The sequence below is a fragment of the Saccopteryx bilineata genome, chromosome 2 (assembly GCF_036850765.1).
Source record: "Saccopteryx bilineata isolate mSacBil1 chromosome 2, mSacBil1_pri_phased_curated, whole genome shotgun sequence".
NCBI lineage: Eukaryota > Metazoa > Chordata > Mammalia > Chiroptera > Emballonuridae > Saccopteryx > Saccopteryx bilineata.
The window spans coordinates 136,194,536-136,210,223 of record NC_089491.1 but is presented as its reverse complement, the minus strand read 5'-3'; the positions used below and the strand labels follow the sequence as shown (position 1 = coordinate 136,210,223).

At 41.9% G+C, this 15,688-nt stretch overlaps 1 protein-coding gene across 1 annotated transcript in view; it reads right to left on the bottom strand.

The window, feature by feature from the left end:
• The window catches only part of BMAL2 (basic helix-loop-helix ARNT like 2), a 71,059-nt gene that overhangs the window by 34,922 nt on the left and 20,449 nt on the right, over nucleotides 1–15,688 (bottom strand). The window contains 4 exon segments of the mRNA XM_066254391.1: nucleotides 1,952–1,981; nucleotides 2,014–2,070; nucleotides 9,798–9,877; nucleotides 11,444–11,505. Coding sequence (XP_066110488.1) covers nucleotides 1,952–1,981; nucleotides 2,014–2,070; nucleotides 9,798–9,877; nucleotides 11,444–11,505 — 229 coding nt within the window.

Here is a 15,688-nt window from a genome sequence, read left to right as displayed (position 1 = left end):
TGCAATTTTATGGGGTAACTTAGAGACTTAGCATACTGTTAAAAAACACCATACTACTGAAAAACAAAATCCAGCCTAGGACACCACTTCCCACTGCGCCTGTCCCAATACCAGAGCATTCCTAGGTCTGTGCCTTTGCTCCATGTTCTCAGCAGCTGGAATTCATTATTCCGTCTCTACAAACTCAATTCCCTGGCCAATCCAGCCAATTGTCCTTGATTCCCTAGACTCTCTCTCTCAACCTAAAATCTCTTCCTCACTGTCTCTGCACATCTCAAAACTTGGCAGACATTCTAATTTTCATGAGATGTTCTTCCTGTGACCACCCCTTTTCTGACCTCCTTTATTACCCAAGGAGACATTGCTGTAGAAGACAGAACAGATGGACCAGACGATACAAACAGCCTGAATTGCTTGGCAGTTAGATACCTCATATCAAAAAAAGCTAGCAATCTGACTTATACATCTGTCTATTGTGTGATTGGGTAATACAAGTCTATGCCTAGAATTCTGCTTTAGAGCAAGCAGGTTTCTGAATCTGAAAAGCTGGGACTAGATCCTGCATGATGGGGATCCCAAAGGCCTCCTGAGCAGTCGGTGAGTCTCTGGAATGGCCTCTGAAATGCAAAGTCAGTGCCTAGTGGGACAAGACTCCATGTCCCTGTTTGGAATTTCAGTGCTACCCATACCGTTGATTATCTTGCTGTGTGTGATGTTCTTTATTTATAATTAGAAGACAGAATGGCCCTGGCTGGTTTGCTCAGTGGTAGAGCATCGGCCTGGAATGTTGAAGTCCCAGGTTCAATTCCCAGCCAGGGCACACAGGAGAAGCACCCATCTGTTTCTCCACCCTTCTCCTTCTACTTTCTATCTCTCTATTCCCCTCCCACAGCCAAGGCTCCATTGGAGAAAAAGTTGACCTGGACACTGAGGATGGCTCCAAGGCCTTCACCTCAAGTGCTAGAATGGCTACAGTTGCCACAGAACAACAACCCAGATGGGCAGAGCATCGCTCCCTAGTGGGCATGCCAGGTGGATCCTGGTCGGGAGTGTGTGGGTGTCTTGTCTGTCTGCCTCCCCACTTCCCACTTCAGAAAAATACAAAAGAGAGAGAGAGAGAAAGAGAATGATCAGGGAGTACCCTGCTTTTGTGCCCCAGCTGTAACCAGCTGCATGATTCATTCAATTCTCATTCCTTCTGAATGCAGGCTCAGAATATCTTTCCTTGTTATTTAGCTCATTGTCTATGGTTTCCTTATCTATTCAAATTTCCAAATTGGGGGTGGGAGTGGGGAGACAGGCTGAAATTAATGGGAGTTATTTAAGATGAAATCTTTTGGCTATGTGATTTTTAAAATTAGAAATACCACAGGTGCTAGCATATTCATTCTGTTGGATTGTTTTCAGTACTATAGTTTTTGGTTAACTAGTTTAAATTAAGTGTTCAGTGAAGGGGACTTAAAGCAATTACCCAGCTAGTTAAATAAAAGATACATTTTGGAGTTTTTTGCCAGAGCTTTGATCAAAAGCTATTGTGCAACGCACAGTAACTTAGTAATAATGACTCATACTGAACTTATAATGCTCTCTTGGAGGAAACAGAGAAGGGCAGCTAATGTTTTTCAGACACTCTCAGATATGACAGTTTAGTCTTTCCATCCTGAGAGAAGGTATAATCATCATTTCCACTTTTTACATATGAGAACGCTGAGGTTCAGGAGAATGAGGTAAGCTACTGAAGACAAGGAAGGGGACAAATGTCAGTAACGACCATCCACCCTCATGCCACCTGTCTGTCTGTCCCACCCATAGTTCTCACTTAGCTGAGCCTAATCCCACAGCCCACCGAGAAAGGGTTCAGAAAGAGAGCCTTGAAATCTGTATGTTCAAAACCCCCCCTCCCAAAACAAAAAAACTACACATAGTGTGGAAAATGTGCTATTTTGAATACCTGATCATAATGAAGTGTTTTGGAAACTGACTTATAACTGAAGAGAATTTTCTCTCATTCACAACGAAGAGAATTTTCTCTCATTCACATTCAACCACAAACAGGAAGCCTTCTGCAGTCTAAGACATAAAAATATAAAAGCACATTTTTTAAGTAACATCTGTCTTTCTCACATATACAGTTTCTAAGGAAACTACTGTAGCCATAAAACTAAGAGTTGTCACAGAGTTAATTTTAAGAAATTTTAAGATGTATATAGAGTTATAAAAAACCATCAAACTGAACCCCTGTCTAAATTGATGGCTTTCACATGGGAAGTTCAGCCAGGGCATATTTAGTTGAAATATTTCATAATATAAAAATTACCTATACCATATTCTACACTACTGCACACAGAAACTCTGTAAAGATATAAAAATACCTCAGTAACAGTGACTGCCTGTGGCTGTGCAGAGATGGAAAGATGGGAAGATTGGGGATGAGGAAGGATAAAAATCTTCTACTGTGTAACTTTTTATGCTTTTTGAATAACAATAAGCTATCAAATGGAACTAAGTTTTAAGAATTCTAATCGGCCGGATAAAGATGGCAGCAGAGTAGGCGGATGCACAGATGCCCAGCTCTCACCACCAAACTGGAATACAAATCAATATAGGAAAAATCAGCATGAAAAACCAACTCTGAACTACAAGAACAACTCTCAAAAACCAAGGAGCAAAGAAGAAGCCACAACAAAACTGGTAGGGAGCGCCTGAATCTCCCCTGCTTACAGGAATGGGGGGGGAGGTGAGGCTGAGAGCCCAGAGGGGATCTCACTTAAGGGAAAAGAGCAGAAACTAATGCTCACAGCCACGTACCTGGCAACCAGGGAGCGAGGTGTGTTGAAAAGACCAGCTTATCTCCCAAGTGGAAAGGAAAGAGAAAGGGACAGACTGTGAGGGGCAAAGGAATGAAGGAGACAACCTAAAAAAGCTGACTCATCTGTGCTGGAGGTGGCCATAGCTGGGGGAGGGACTGAACCTTTCACAAAATAGAGCTGAATTGCTTCTGGATCAGAGATCTCCAGACATCTCTCCAGCTCCAATCAGCTCAACAAGACACAGCTGAAAACAAGAAGTGGGGAGGAGGGGCAGTAACTCAGGTCTCCATGGAGATCTGAGATACACCTCCCCCTACTGAAGCTGAGAAAACACCCTGCCCCCAGGGAGATTAGTTGGTAAAAGAGGCCTTCAGAGTCTCAGGTTATACCCATTGTAATCCTGGATACAGTTTCAAGGAAGTTCCCTGCTGAGATCAGTAAACAAGACTATCACCTGTTAAGAAAACAAACAAATCAAGACTTCAAAGCTGCCCAAATCCAAAAGTGGATTACAAATAATAGCTGACACCAACCCAAGAAGACCTAGAAATAACACAACTGAAAACTGGAGGCAGACAACACCAAGCCTAGACTCAACCAACTCTACAAATAAAACACCCAAAAACAGACAATGAGAAGACAAAGAAGTGCAATCCAAATGAAACCACAAGAGACATCTTCAGAAGATGAACTGAGTGATATGGAAATAATCAAACTTCCAGATGCAGAGTTCAAAATAATGATTGTAAGGATGCTTAGGGATCTTAGAACAACAATGGATAGTCATTATGAACACCTAAATAAAGAAATAGCAAGTATAAAAAAGAATCAGTCAGAGATGAGAAATACAATATTAGAAATAAAGACCACAATGGAAGGAATTAAAAACAGGATAGATAGAGCTGAGGATCGAATCAGCGAGTTGGAGGACAACTGGAATGAAGGCATGAAAGCAGAGAAGAAAAGAGAAAAGAGACTCAAAAAGTCTGAGGAAACTCTTAGAGAGCTCTGTGACAACATGAAGAGAAATAACATCCGCATCATAGGGGTTCCTGAAGAAGAAGAAAAAGAACAAGGAATAGAGACTTTGTTCAATCATATCATAGCTGAAAACTTCCCTAAATTAATGCAAGAGAAACTTTCACAAGTCCAAGAAGCACAGAGGACTCCATTAAAGAGAAACCCAAAGAAACCTACACCAAGACACATCATAATTAAAATACCAAAGCTAAGCGATAAAGAGAAAATATTAAAAGCTGCAAGAGAAAAAAAAGTTATCACCTACAAAGGAGCCCCCATAAGGATGACATCTGACTTCTCAACAGAAACACTTGAGGCCAGAAGGGAATGGCAAGACATATTCAAAGTAATGCAGAACAAGAACCTACAACCAAGACTACTTTATCCAGCAAGGCTATCGTTTAAAATCGAAGGAGAAATAAAAAGCTTCCCAGACAAAAAACAACTCAAGGAATTCATTACAAACAAACCAATGCTGCAGGAAATGTTAAGGGGCCTGTTGTAAACAGATCAAAATGGGAAAAGAATATAGCAAAAAAGGAATACACCTTTAAAGAAAAAAATGGCAATAAACAACTACATATCAATAATAACCTTAAATGTAAATGGATTAAATGATCCAATCAAAAGACATAGGGTAGCTGCGTGGATAAGAAAACAGGACCCGTACATATGCTGTCTACAAGAGACACACCGTAGAACAAAAGATACACATAGATTGAAGGTAAAAGGATGGAAAAAAACATTTCATACAAATGGAAATGAAAAAAAAGCTGGGGTAGCAATACTTATATCAGACAAATTGGACTTTAAAACAAAGGATATAGTAAGAGATAAAGAAGGCCACTACATAATGATAAAGGGAATAATCCAACAGGAAGATATAACTATTATAAATATCTATGCACCTAATATAGGAGCACCCAAACATATAAAGCAGACTTTGATGGATTTAAAGGGAGAGATCAACAGCAATACTATAATAGTAGGGGATTTCAATACCCCACTATTATCACTAGATAGATCCTCAAGAAAGAAAATTAACAAAGAAACAGCAGACTTATTGAACACACTAGATCAACTCGATTTAATAGATATCTTCGGACCTTTCACCCTAAAGCAGCAGAATATACATTCTTTTCAATTGCTCATGGTACATTATCTAGGATAGACCACATGTTAGGGCACAAAAGTGCTCTCAACAAATTTAAGAAGATGGAAATCATATCAAGCACTTTCTCTGATCACAACGGCATGAAACTAGAAATGAACCACAACAGAAAAGCTCAAAAATTCTCAAACACATGGAAACTAAATAGCAAGTTGTTAAATAATGAATGGATTAAGAATGAGATCAAAGAAGAAATAAAAAAATTCTAGGAAATGAATGACAATGAGCATACAACAACTCAAAATTTATGAGACACAGCAAAAGCAGTACTGAGAGGGAAGTTCATAGCACTATAGGCACACTTTCAGAAGCTAGAAAAAGCTCAAATAAACAACTTAACACTGCATCTAAAAGAATTAGAAAAAGAACAGCAAGTAAAGCCCAAATGTAGTAGAAGGAAGGAAATAATAAAGATCAGACCAGAAATAAATGACATAGAGGCTAAAGAAACAATACAGAGGATCAATGAAACTAGGAGCTGGTTCTTTGAAAAGGTATACAAGATTGATGAACCTTTCACTAGACTCACCAAGGAAAAGAGAGAGAGGACTCAAATAAATAAAATTAGAAATGAGAGAGGAGAAATAACAACTGACACAACAGAAATACAAAATATTGTAAGAAAATACTATGAAGAACTGTATGCCAAAAAACTAGACAACCTAGATGAAATGGACAAATTCCTTGAAATGTACAATCTTCCAAAACTCAATCTGGAAGAATCAGAAAACCTAAACAGACCGATTACACCAAATGAGATCGAAACAGTTATCAAAAAACTCCCAACAAAGAAAAGTCTGGGGCCCGATGGCTTCACAACAGAATTCTACCAAATATTCAAAGAAGAACTAACTCCTATCCTTCTCAAACTATTTCAAAAAATTCAAGAGGAAGGAAGACTTCCAAGCTCCTTTTATGAGGCGAGCATAATTCTGATTCCAAAACCAGGCAAAGACAACACAAAGAAAGAAAATTATAGGCCAATATCTCTGATGAATATAGATGCTAAAATCCTCAACAAAATATTAGCAAACCAGATCCAACAATATATGGAAAAAATCATACATCATGATCAAGTGGGATTTATTCTGGGGAGGCAAGGCTGGTACAATATTTGTAAATCAATCAATGTGATTCATCACATAAACAAAAAGGAGAAAAACCACATGATAATTTCAATAGATGCAGAAAAAGCATTTGATAAAATCCAGCACCCATTCATGATCAAAACTCTCAGCAAAGTGGGAATACAGGGAACATACCTCAACATGATAAAAGCCATCTATGAGAAACCCACAGCCAACATCATACTCAATGGGAAAAAATTAAAAGCAATACCCTTAAGATCAGGAACAAGGCAGGGGTGCCCCCTTTCACCACTCTTATTTAACATAGTCCTGGAAGTCCTAGCCACAGCAATCAGACAAGAAGAAGAAATAAAAGGCATTCAAGTTGGAAAAGAAGAAGTAAAACTATCATAATTTGCAGATGATATGATATTGTATATAGAAAACCCTAGTCACAGTAAAAAAACTACTGGACCTGATAAATGAATTCAGCAAAGTGGCAGGATATAAAATCAATACTCAGAAATCAGAGGCATTTTCATACGCCAACAATGAACAGTCAGAAAGAGAAATTAAGGAAACAATCCCCTTCACAATTACAACCAAAAAAATAAAGTACCTAGGAGTAAACTTAACCAAGGAGACTAAAGACTTGTACTCGGAAAATTACAAAGCATTGATAAAAGAAATCAAAGAAGATACAAACAAGTGGAAGCATATACCGTGCTCATGGTTAGGAAGAATAAACATCATTAAAATGTCTATATTACCCAAAGCAATCTATAAATTCAATGCAATACCAACTAAAATACCAATGACATACTTCAAAGATATAGAACACATATTCCAAAAATTTATATGGAACCAAAAGAGGACACGAATAGCCTCAGCAATCTTAAAAAAGAAGAATAAAGTGGGAGGTATCACACTTCCTGATATCGAGTTATACTACAAGGCCATTGTACTCAAAACAGCCTGGTACTGGCATAAGAACAGGCATATAGATCAATGGAACAGAACAGAGAACCCAGAAATAAACCCACAGTTCTATGGACAACTGATATTTGACAAAGGAGGTAAGGAAATACAATGGAGTAAAGACAGCCTCTTTAACAAATGGTGTTGGGAAAATTGGACAGCTACCTGCAAAAAAATGAAACTAGATCACCAGCTTACACCACTCACAAAAATAAACTCAAAATGGATAAAAGACTTAAATGTAGGCCGTGAAACCATAAGCATCTTAGAAGAAAACATAGGCAGTAAGCTCTCTGACATCTCTCGGAGCAATATATTTGCTGATTTATCTCCACGGGGAAGTGAAATAAAAGACAGGATAAACAAATGGGACTATATCAAACTAAAAAGCTTTTGCACAGCTAAAGACAACAAGAACAGAATAAAAAGACAAACTACACAATGGGAGAACATATTTGACAATACGTCTGATAAGGGGTTAATAACCAAAATTTATAAAGAACTTGTAAATCTCAACATCAGGAAGGCAAACAATCCAATCCAAAAATGGGCAAAAGAGATGAATAGACACTTCTCCAAAGAGGACATACAGATGGCCAATAGGCATATGAAAAAAATGCTCAACATCACTAATCATTAGAGAAATGCAAATTAAAATCACAATGAGATATCACCTCACACCAGCCAGAATGGCGCTTATCAACAAAACAACACAGAATAAGTGCTGGCGAGGATGTGGAAAAAAGGGAACCCTCCTGCACTGCTGGTGGGAATGCAGACTGGTGCAGCCACTGTGGAAAACAGTATGGAGATTCCTCAAAAAACTGAAAATCGAACTGCCTTTTGACTCAGCTATCCCACTTTTAGGAATATACCCCAAGAACTCCATAGAATGGCTCCAAAAGGAGAAATGCACCCCCATGTTTGTGGCAGCATTGTTCACAATAGCGAAGATCTGGAAACAGCCGAAGTGTCCGTCAGAGGACGAGTGGATTAAAAGCTTTGGTACATATATACTATGAAATACTACTCAGCCATAAGAAATGATGATCATTTACAATAACATGGATAGACCTTGATAACATTATACGGAGTGAAATAAGTAAATCAGAAAAAAATTAAGAACTATATGAATCCATACATAGAAGGGACATAAAAATGAGACTCAGAGACATGAACAAGAATGTGATGGCAACAGGGGTGGGGGGTGGGGGGAGCGGTGATGGGGCGAGGAAGGAGAGAGGGGGTGGAGGAGGGGAGGGGCATAAAGAAAACCAGATAGAAAGTGACAGAAGATAATTTATTTGACTTTCGGGGAGGGGTATACAGCACAATCAAATGTCAAAATAATCTAGAGATATTTTCTCTCAACATATGTACCCTGATTTATCAATGTCACTGCATTAAATTTAATAAATAAATTTAAAAAAAAGAATTCTAATCGGCAACTCCCATAAGCCATACCCAGTAAATTCCCCATGAAGCAACCTATGGAAGTGAACATGCATAGACACATGGGATGGGTCTGGTACTTCCACCTGACACTTCTTAAACTAATTTTTACCAATTGGAGCCTGACCAGGTGGTGGCACAGTGGATAGACCATTGGACTGGAACAGGAAAGACCCAGGTTTGAAACCCCAAGGTCACCGGCTTAAGCGCACGCTTGAGTACGGGCTCATCTGGTTTGAGCAAGGCTCACCAGCTTGAGCCCAAGGTCACTGGCTTGAGCAAGGGGTTACTTAGTCTGCTGTAGCCCCCCGGTCAAGGCATATATGAGAAAGCAATCAATGAACTAAAGTGTCGCAACGAAGAATTGATGCTTCTCATCTCTCTCCCTTCCTGTCTCTATCTATCTATCTCTGTTATACACAAAACAAAGATTTAATTTTTTACAAATTGGAAACAAACACAAGGTGAATTAGGCAGACACATTCTAGAGGGGCAGAACCGGGGATATATTAAGTTATGGCTAAAAAATAAATAAAATAAAATGGTGAGAAAGCTTCCAAAGCATACTATATATTTCACTATCTTTAAAAATATTTTTCTTATCTGAAGAAAATATCTGATGAATACCCTTTACATTCTTGTCAGGAATAGTATATACTAAATTCAGTCATTCAAATAAAAGAGGAACTTTAAAAAAATAAGAAAAATGGACAAAAATATATAGGAAGAGTCTTTCTGTTTAATCATACTGTGGCTTAAAGCCCAGTAGTCATAGGACAAGATCAAGCTACTTACTACCTCCTGGGGGGCAGGTCATACTTCTCATGTCAAATAAATCTCTAGGCCAGGGAATCTGAAAACCCATGCATATGAAGTAATGAGGCCAGAAAGGCCAAAGCATTGCCTAACCACTCATTAAGTAAGCAGTGACTAGTGGGCAGAGAATTAGATCCTGAAAGATGAGGATATAAGAGCTCTGAAGGAGGTAATAGTGAGGAGTAGGTCCGACCACATGGGAGGTGAGTGCATCAGGCAGTGCAAGGAACTTAGCGTTAAAGACGAGCCTTGCTCCATATTTTAGAAAGTGTCTAGCTTCCCTCTCTACTTTCATTGGCCCAAACTGATTAGACATGGCTACCTGTGTAAGTTAAATTTTATATTGGTGTAATACATGTAAATTTGGTGTAATATAGAGTCCTGTATGTTTATAACAGAAAGAAAACTGAAGAAAATCTGCCTCCTATTCAAATAAAAATCGAAGGGCAAATACAACTTAGACAAATATATTCCTCTACTTACCTTAAGGATTAAGTGTCTGAGCTCTTTATCCTGAATAAATGAAGATCGATAAATGTCTCCTGAGAAAGAATTTGTCATACCTAAAAATAAGTGAGTCAGAAAGTTACTGAAAATCTACTAGGGTTGGATGTAAAAAGTGTTCGATGAGCACGAGCAATGCTGCCGCTGGTGAGGACAGTGATGGTATTTTCACCTTTAGTACATTCTGCACCTTTGTCTGTAATTGTTCTCTTCCTTTGTTGTTATTAGATAGAAAATTCCTGCTTTTCTTTTTTTCGGTATTTTTCTGAAGCTGGAAACGGGGAGGCAGTCAGACAGACTCCCGCATGTGCCCGACTGGGATCCACCTGGCACGCCCACCAGGGGGTGATGCTCTGCCCATCCGGGGCGTCGCTCTGTTGCAACCAGAGCCATTCTAGCGCCTGAGGCAGAGGCCACAGAGCCATCCTCAGCGCCCAGGCCATCTTTGCTCCAATGGAGACTTGGCTGCAGGAGGGGAAGAGAGAGACAGAGAGGAAGGAGAGGGGGAGGGGTGGAGAAGCAGATGGGCGCTTCTCCTGTGTGCCCTGGCCAGGAATCGAACCCGGGACTTCCACACGCCAGGTCGACGCTCTACCACTGAGCCAGCCGGCCAGGGCCAATTCCTGCTTTTAGATTATAAATTCTTGGAACTACTTATTCCTTTATGTAGTCAAATGTGCAAACAGTAACAGCTGTATATTAAAAAATTAACTAATACATCTATAACATTATAATAACATGCAACAATATTCAAAAATCTAGTTATTTTATAATAGCTTAGCTTATTAAAACTGATCATATGAATTACCCTGAATGGGGAAATTCTGGAATTCTAAACAAATTTCATGGATTCATAGAATTTTGCATATTACTTTTTAAAGATCACATGGAGATTTTTTATAATATATATAAACCAGGCGTCCCCGAACTACGGCCCCGCGGGCCGCATGCGGCCCCCTAAGGCCATTTATCTGGCACTCCACCACACTTCCGGAAGGGGCACCTCTTTCTTTGGTGGTCAGTGAGAGGAGCACTGTATGTAGCAGCCCTTCAACAGTCTGAGGGACAGTGAACTGGCCCCCTGTGTAAAAAGTTTGGGGACCCCTGATATAGACTATAAATAAAATAATTCATTTTACATCCTTAGCACAGAGCTTACTGTATTAAAAAATGAAAGTCTCTAAGTCTAAAGCATCTAAAGAGCTGATAAGGAATCAGGTCACAAGGACACCCTGAGGGCATCCACCCAACTTGACACAGGAAAGCCCTTTATGGCCACAAAGGGGTGCAGGAGACAGTCCACCCAGCCAAGGCACACTGTCCCTCTGGGTAAGGGTGATTCAGAGGTCAATCCATTCCCCCTCCTTTATAGTTCCCAACCTCTCTCACCCCAGTCCCATCCTCCTGAAGACAGCTGCTTTTGCAGATAAATTTTAACCACACAAATTGACTCTTGGATGGACTTACAGTCCAAACTCACCAATTACCTAAGTGGGGGTGGGGGGAAATAAGAAAGCCAGAAAATCAAAAACTCCTCCGGTTATAATTTGGTAAAGTTTTCTCAGACTGGTAGCTCCCCTAAGAGTCTGGCTCTTAAGCAAAAGAACATCTCTTTTGGAATCTACCTTCTAGGTAGGCCTCAAAGAATTCCCTAAATGATTTCTTCTTCTTACGACTACACAGCAGCCTGGTAGGAGAGTCCAGAAAGGGCTAAGACATTCAGACCCTGAGCGCTACGCCAGGGTATGGCAATAAATCAGCCTGAGCAAGGCAGTGACATTTCCAGGTCTGCCCGAAGCAAGGTTGGCAGAAGTACGCCAGGAACCCCCTGGTAGTGCCAACCAGCCAGAATGGAGGAGCCTGGCTGGATGAGCACGTGGGGATGTGCTAAGAAGAAGAGGGCAGCGGGGGCAGGGCTGGAGCCTGGGTGAGGGGCGTGAACAAGATGCATGCTGGGGTATGCTGTCCACCCGCCCACGACAGGCAGGAGCAAATCCGACTCTCAGATTTCTGATGGCGAAAACAAACGAGGAAGCATAATCACTTCCTTGCGTTACAATGTTCATCAGGTTAAAAAAAGTCACTATGACAATAATAATGATCATTATACAATAATAATCATTATAATGGAAATGATAATGATCAAAATGACTTCTTTGGCCCTGGCCGGTTGGCTCAGGGGTAGAGCATCCGCCTGGCATGCCGGAGTCCCGGGTTCAATTCCCGGCCAGGGCACACAGGAGAAGCGCCCATTTGCTTCTCCACCCCCCCTTCCTCTCTGTCTCTCCCTTCCCCTCCCGCAGCCAAGGCTCCATTGGAGCAAAGATGGCTCGGGCGCTGGGGATGGCTCCTTGGCCTCTGCCCCAGGCGCTAGAGTGGCTCTGGTCCCGGCAGAGCAACGCCCCAGAGGGGCAGAGCGTCGCCCCTGGTGGGCGTGCCAGGTGGATCCCAGTCAGGCGCATGCGGGAGTCTGTCTGACTGTCTCTCCCCGTTTCCAGCTTCAGAAAAATACAAAAAAAAAAAAAATGACTTCCTCCTCCTCCTCCTTCTCCTCCTCCCACCACCTCTATCATTAGTAAACGCTGTGCTCACCTGTTATAGGCATTATTCTTGGCTATGAGCAACAACCCTATGAGGCAAATTCATTATCCCTGTTTCACAGATACAGAAGTTGAGGATTAGAATGTTAAGTAACTTAAGTCACACAGCTATTAAGTCAGGGAGCCAGGATTTGAAGCCTGGAGATGTGCCTCCAAGACCCACACACAGAATGCCCATCTGTTCTCCAAAAGCACATGCCGCACAGCCAGGCTACTCTGGAGGTGGTCTGCAGACCACTGTCATCAGTTAACTGTGGTGAGATGAGCACAGAAATAAAGAATAAGCATTCAGACACTATTATAGAAATGTAATGCTGTGGCATCTCAGGCCAAGAAGATTTTTCCAGTAACCATTTTATTTTTGCAAGGGATGGAGTTGGGAGACACTTGCCCTTCACCCAGCAGTTTGAGAAGCAGTGCTATAGAGTGTAGTAAAAACTCATTTCACTAGTCGTCTATCGTTAATTATGTGTAGACCAAAACAACATGATCCACAGGCAGCCCGCTGATGATCCAGTGTCTCTGATGTGGAGCGAGTTGGGGGTACACTCTGATAGTGCACTGGAATGCAGACAGCTGCTTTAAGCCATCTCACATGGTAGCGGTCACTCCAGGGTCTGGCTAGGACGTGTGACGACTACTTGACTCGTCATTGGCTTAGAACGGTCAATGGCGAAAGCTAGGCTGTGTTCCAAGAAATCCTCTCTGGATGTAGACAGTGTCTTCTCCCTATTCTCCTCTCACTGAGACGTCCCCTGTAACATTTATCCCACAAGCCTTCACTGATCTCCTTGTGGGCCTGTCTCCCTCAGTGGGGCTGTCAGTCCCTAGAGCAGTGGTCCCCAACCCCCGGGCCGCGGGCCGGTACCGGTCCGCAGAGAAAGAATAAATAACTTACATTATTTCTGTTTTATTTATATTTAAGTCTGAACGATGTTTTATTTTTAAAAAAATGACCAGATTCCCTCTGTTACATCTGTCTAAGACTCACTCTTGGTGCTTGTCTCGGTCACGTGAAACATTTATCTGTCCCACCCTAAAGGCCGGTCCGTGAAAATATTTTCTGACATTAAACCAGTCCGTGGCCCAAAAAAGATTAGGGGCCACTGCCCTAGAGCACAGAGATCTTGCCTCATTCAGTTTCATGTCCCCAGCACAGAACAGAAGCCTCGCTGATGCTCAGCTCCTGTTTGTTGAGTTAGTTGATTCATGGCTTCTCCTTTAGGTCTTCCTCCCTCAGGACATTGCAAATGTGAAAATTATTGGGTAATTTTAGGTTTGCAATCAGACGTCCTTGGTTGAGCCTGCACATGTTCATTGTTAAAAGATTGAAGGGAAATAGTGCATGCAATTTAGGCAAAACCCAGTAGTAGGTAAAAGAGAATCTTATCTTATTTCATACTAGACTTATGAAAGACCGCCAATCATGCTCCCAACAGGAGGCCTGCCAGGCAGCACTCCAACATTTGGGCTGCTCTGCATGGCGTTGTGGCGTTGAAAGGACCAGGGGCTGCACTGTCTTTTGCCCACTGCCTCCTCTCCAGATCTGCAGGAGTCAGTGGAGGGGGAAGTGCACATGCCATTTTTCTACCACCATATGTGGCGGTCTAAGGAAGATGATTCAAAGTAGCTATTTTTACAACTTGTACAAGTTACTATTAACAGGCCTTTAATAGTTGTCCGCTGTCTTTCTTCCTAATTTATATATGCTCCCCCCCCCTTTCAATCAGAACAGATTTGCCAGGACGTTTTTGTCGTTCATTATGAAATTAAGATCCTCTTTGTCGAGGCTCCAATTTGCACTGGAAGTTCAGGTCACCATGCTCTCCTCTAAGCCACTCCAACTCGACTTGGCCAAGTCCCTGAATTCTGACTGCCTAACTCCCTTTTCCCTGAAGTAGATTTTCCTTTTCCTGGCATGCAGTGTAGGGGGACAGAGATCTAAATAAGACTCTGGGTCATCCTTTGTTTATTCCTTTTTTATACTTTTCTTTTTCCTGGCTCAAAAAGAGCTAAATTTCACTGCAATCTTTTAGATCTTTACAAATCTGAACTCTCAGAGCCTCCGCTGTGGCCTGCAGCTTCTCCCCCCACCCACCACCACTTCTGGGTTTTCTCAGTATCAACTTATGTTGTTAACATTCCCGTATCTAAAACTCTATTCTACTTCCATCACACTGTTCCCCAAGTGGGACTGGGGTTACTTCCAAGCCACATGTGATTTTACTACACCCATCTCCCCCACACCCACACTTCTATTTAAAATTCAAGTTCAAGTTGGGGCCGGCTCAGGCCAGAAATGACCATGCATACCCAAGAAGTAATCGCTATGCACCTCCTCCACCCAACGCCTAATATATGTGAGAACCCTTTAGAACAGTAAAGTGGGGTGCATTTTAAGGTATCACTACTTATAAATCTGAATAAAGTTTTAAGAAAATTTGGCTAAATTTAAGGAGACTTCGTTTTCTAAGAATGGAAATCTGCCAATAACTTAAAACTATAATAATTAATACTACATTTCAGAACTTATAAAATAATGAGAGATATATGACATGGGCAGTATTATCTTCATATCATACATGGTGTTGGTCAAATAAGTTTGTAAAATATGATTTTTTTAAATTTTTTTTTTATTTTTCTGAAGCTGGAAACGGGGAGAGACAGTCAGACAGACTCCCGCATGCGCCCGACCGGGATCCACCCGTCACGCCCACTAGGGCCAACGCTCTGCCCACCAGGGGGCGATGCTCTGCCCCTCCGGGGCGTCGCTCTGTTGTGACCAGAGCCACTCCAGCGCCTGGGGCAGAGGCCAAGGAGCCATCCCCAGTGCCCGGGCCATCTTTGCTCCAATGGAGCCTTGGCTGCAGGAGGGGAAGAGAGAGACAGAGAGGAAGGAGGGGAGGTGGGTGGAGAAGCAAATGGGCGCTTCTCCTATGTGCCCTGGCCGGGAATTGAACCGGGGTCCCCCTGCACGCCAGGCCGACGCTCTACCGCTGAGCCAACCGGCCAGGGCCTGTAAAATATGATTTTTATGTTTGCTCACTTATAGTTTGCATTGGGGACTGGGCAGCGCCAGGTATATGTGGTCTGTGAAATTGCAAATCACCTTCCTGCTTGGGAAGGGCCATTGTTTGCTAATGTTTGCTGGAGGAGAGGGAATGCAGAGTGCTGAAGAAGGAGAAGCCATGTTGTCAGGGAAGGAGAAGGTGTGCAGAAGGGGAACCAGAGCTGAGGGGCTTTGGGAGCCCTACTGAGACTGGTGGGGCG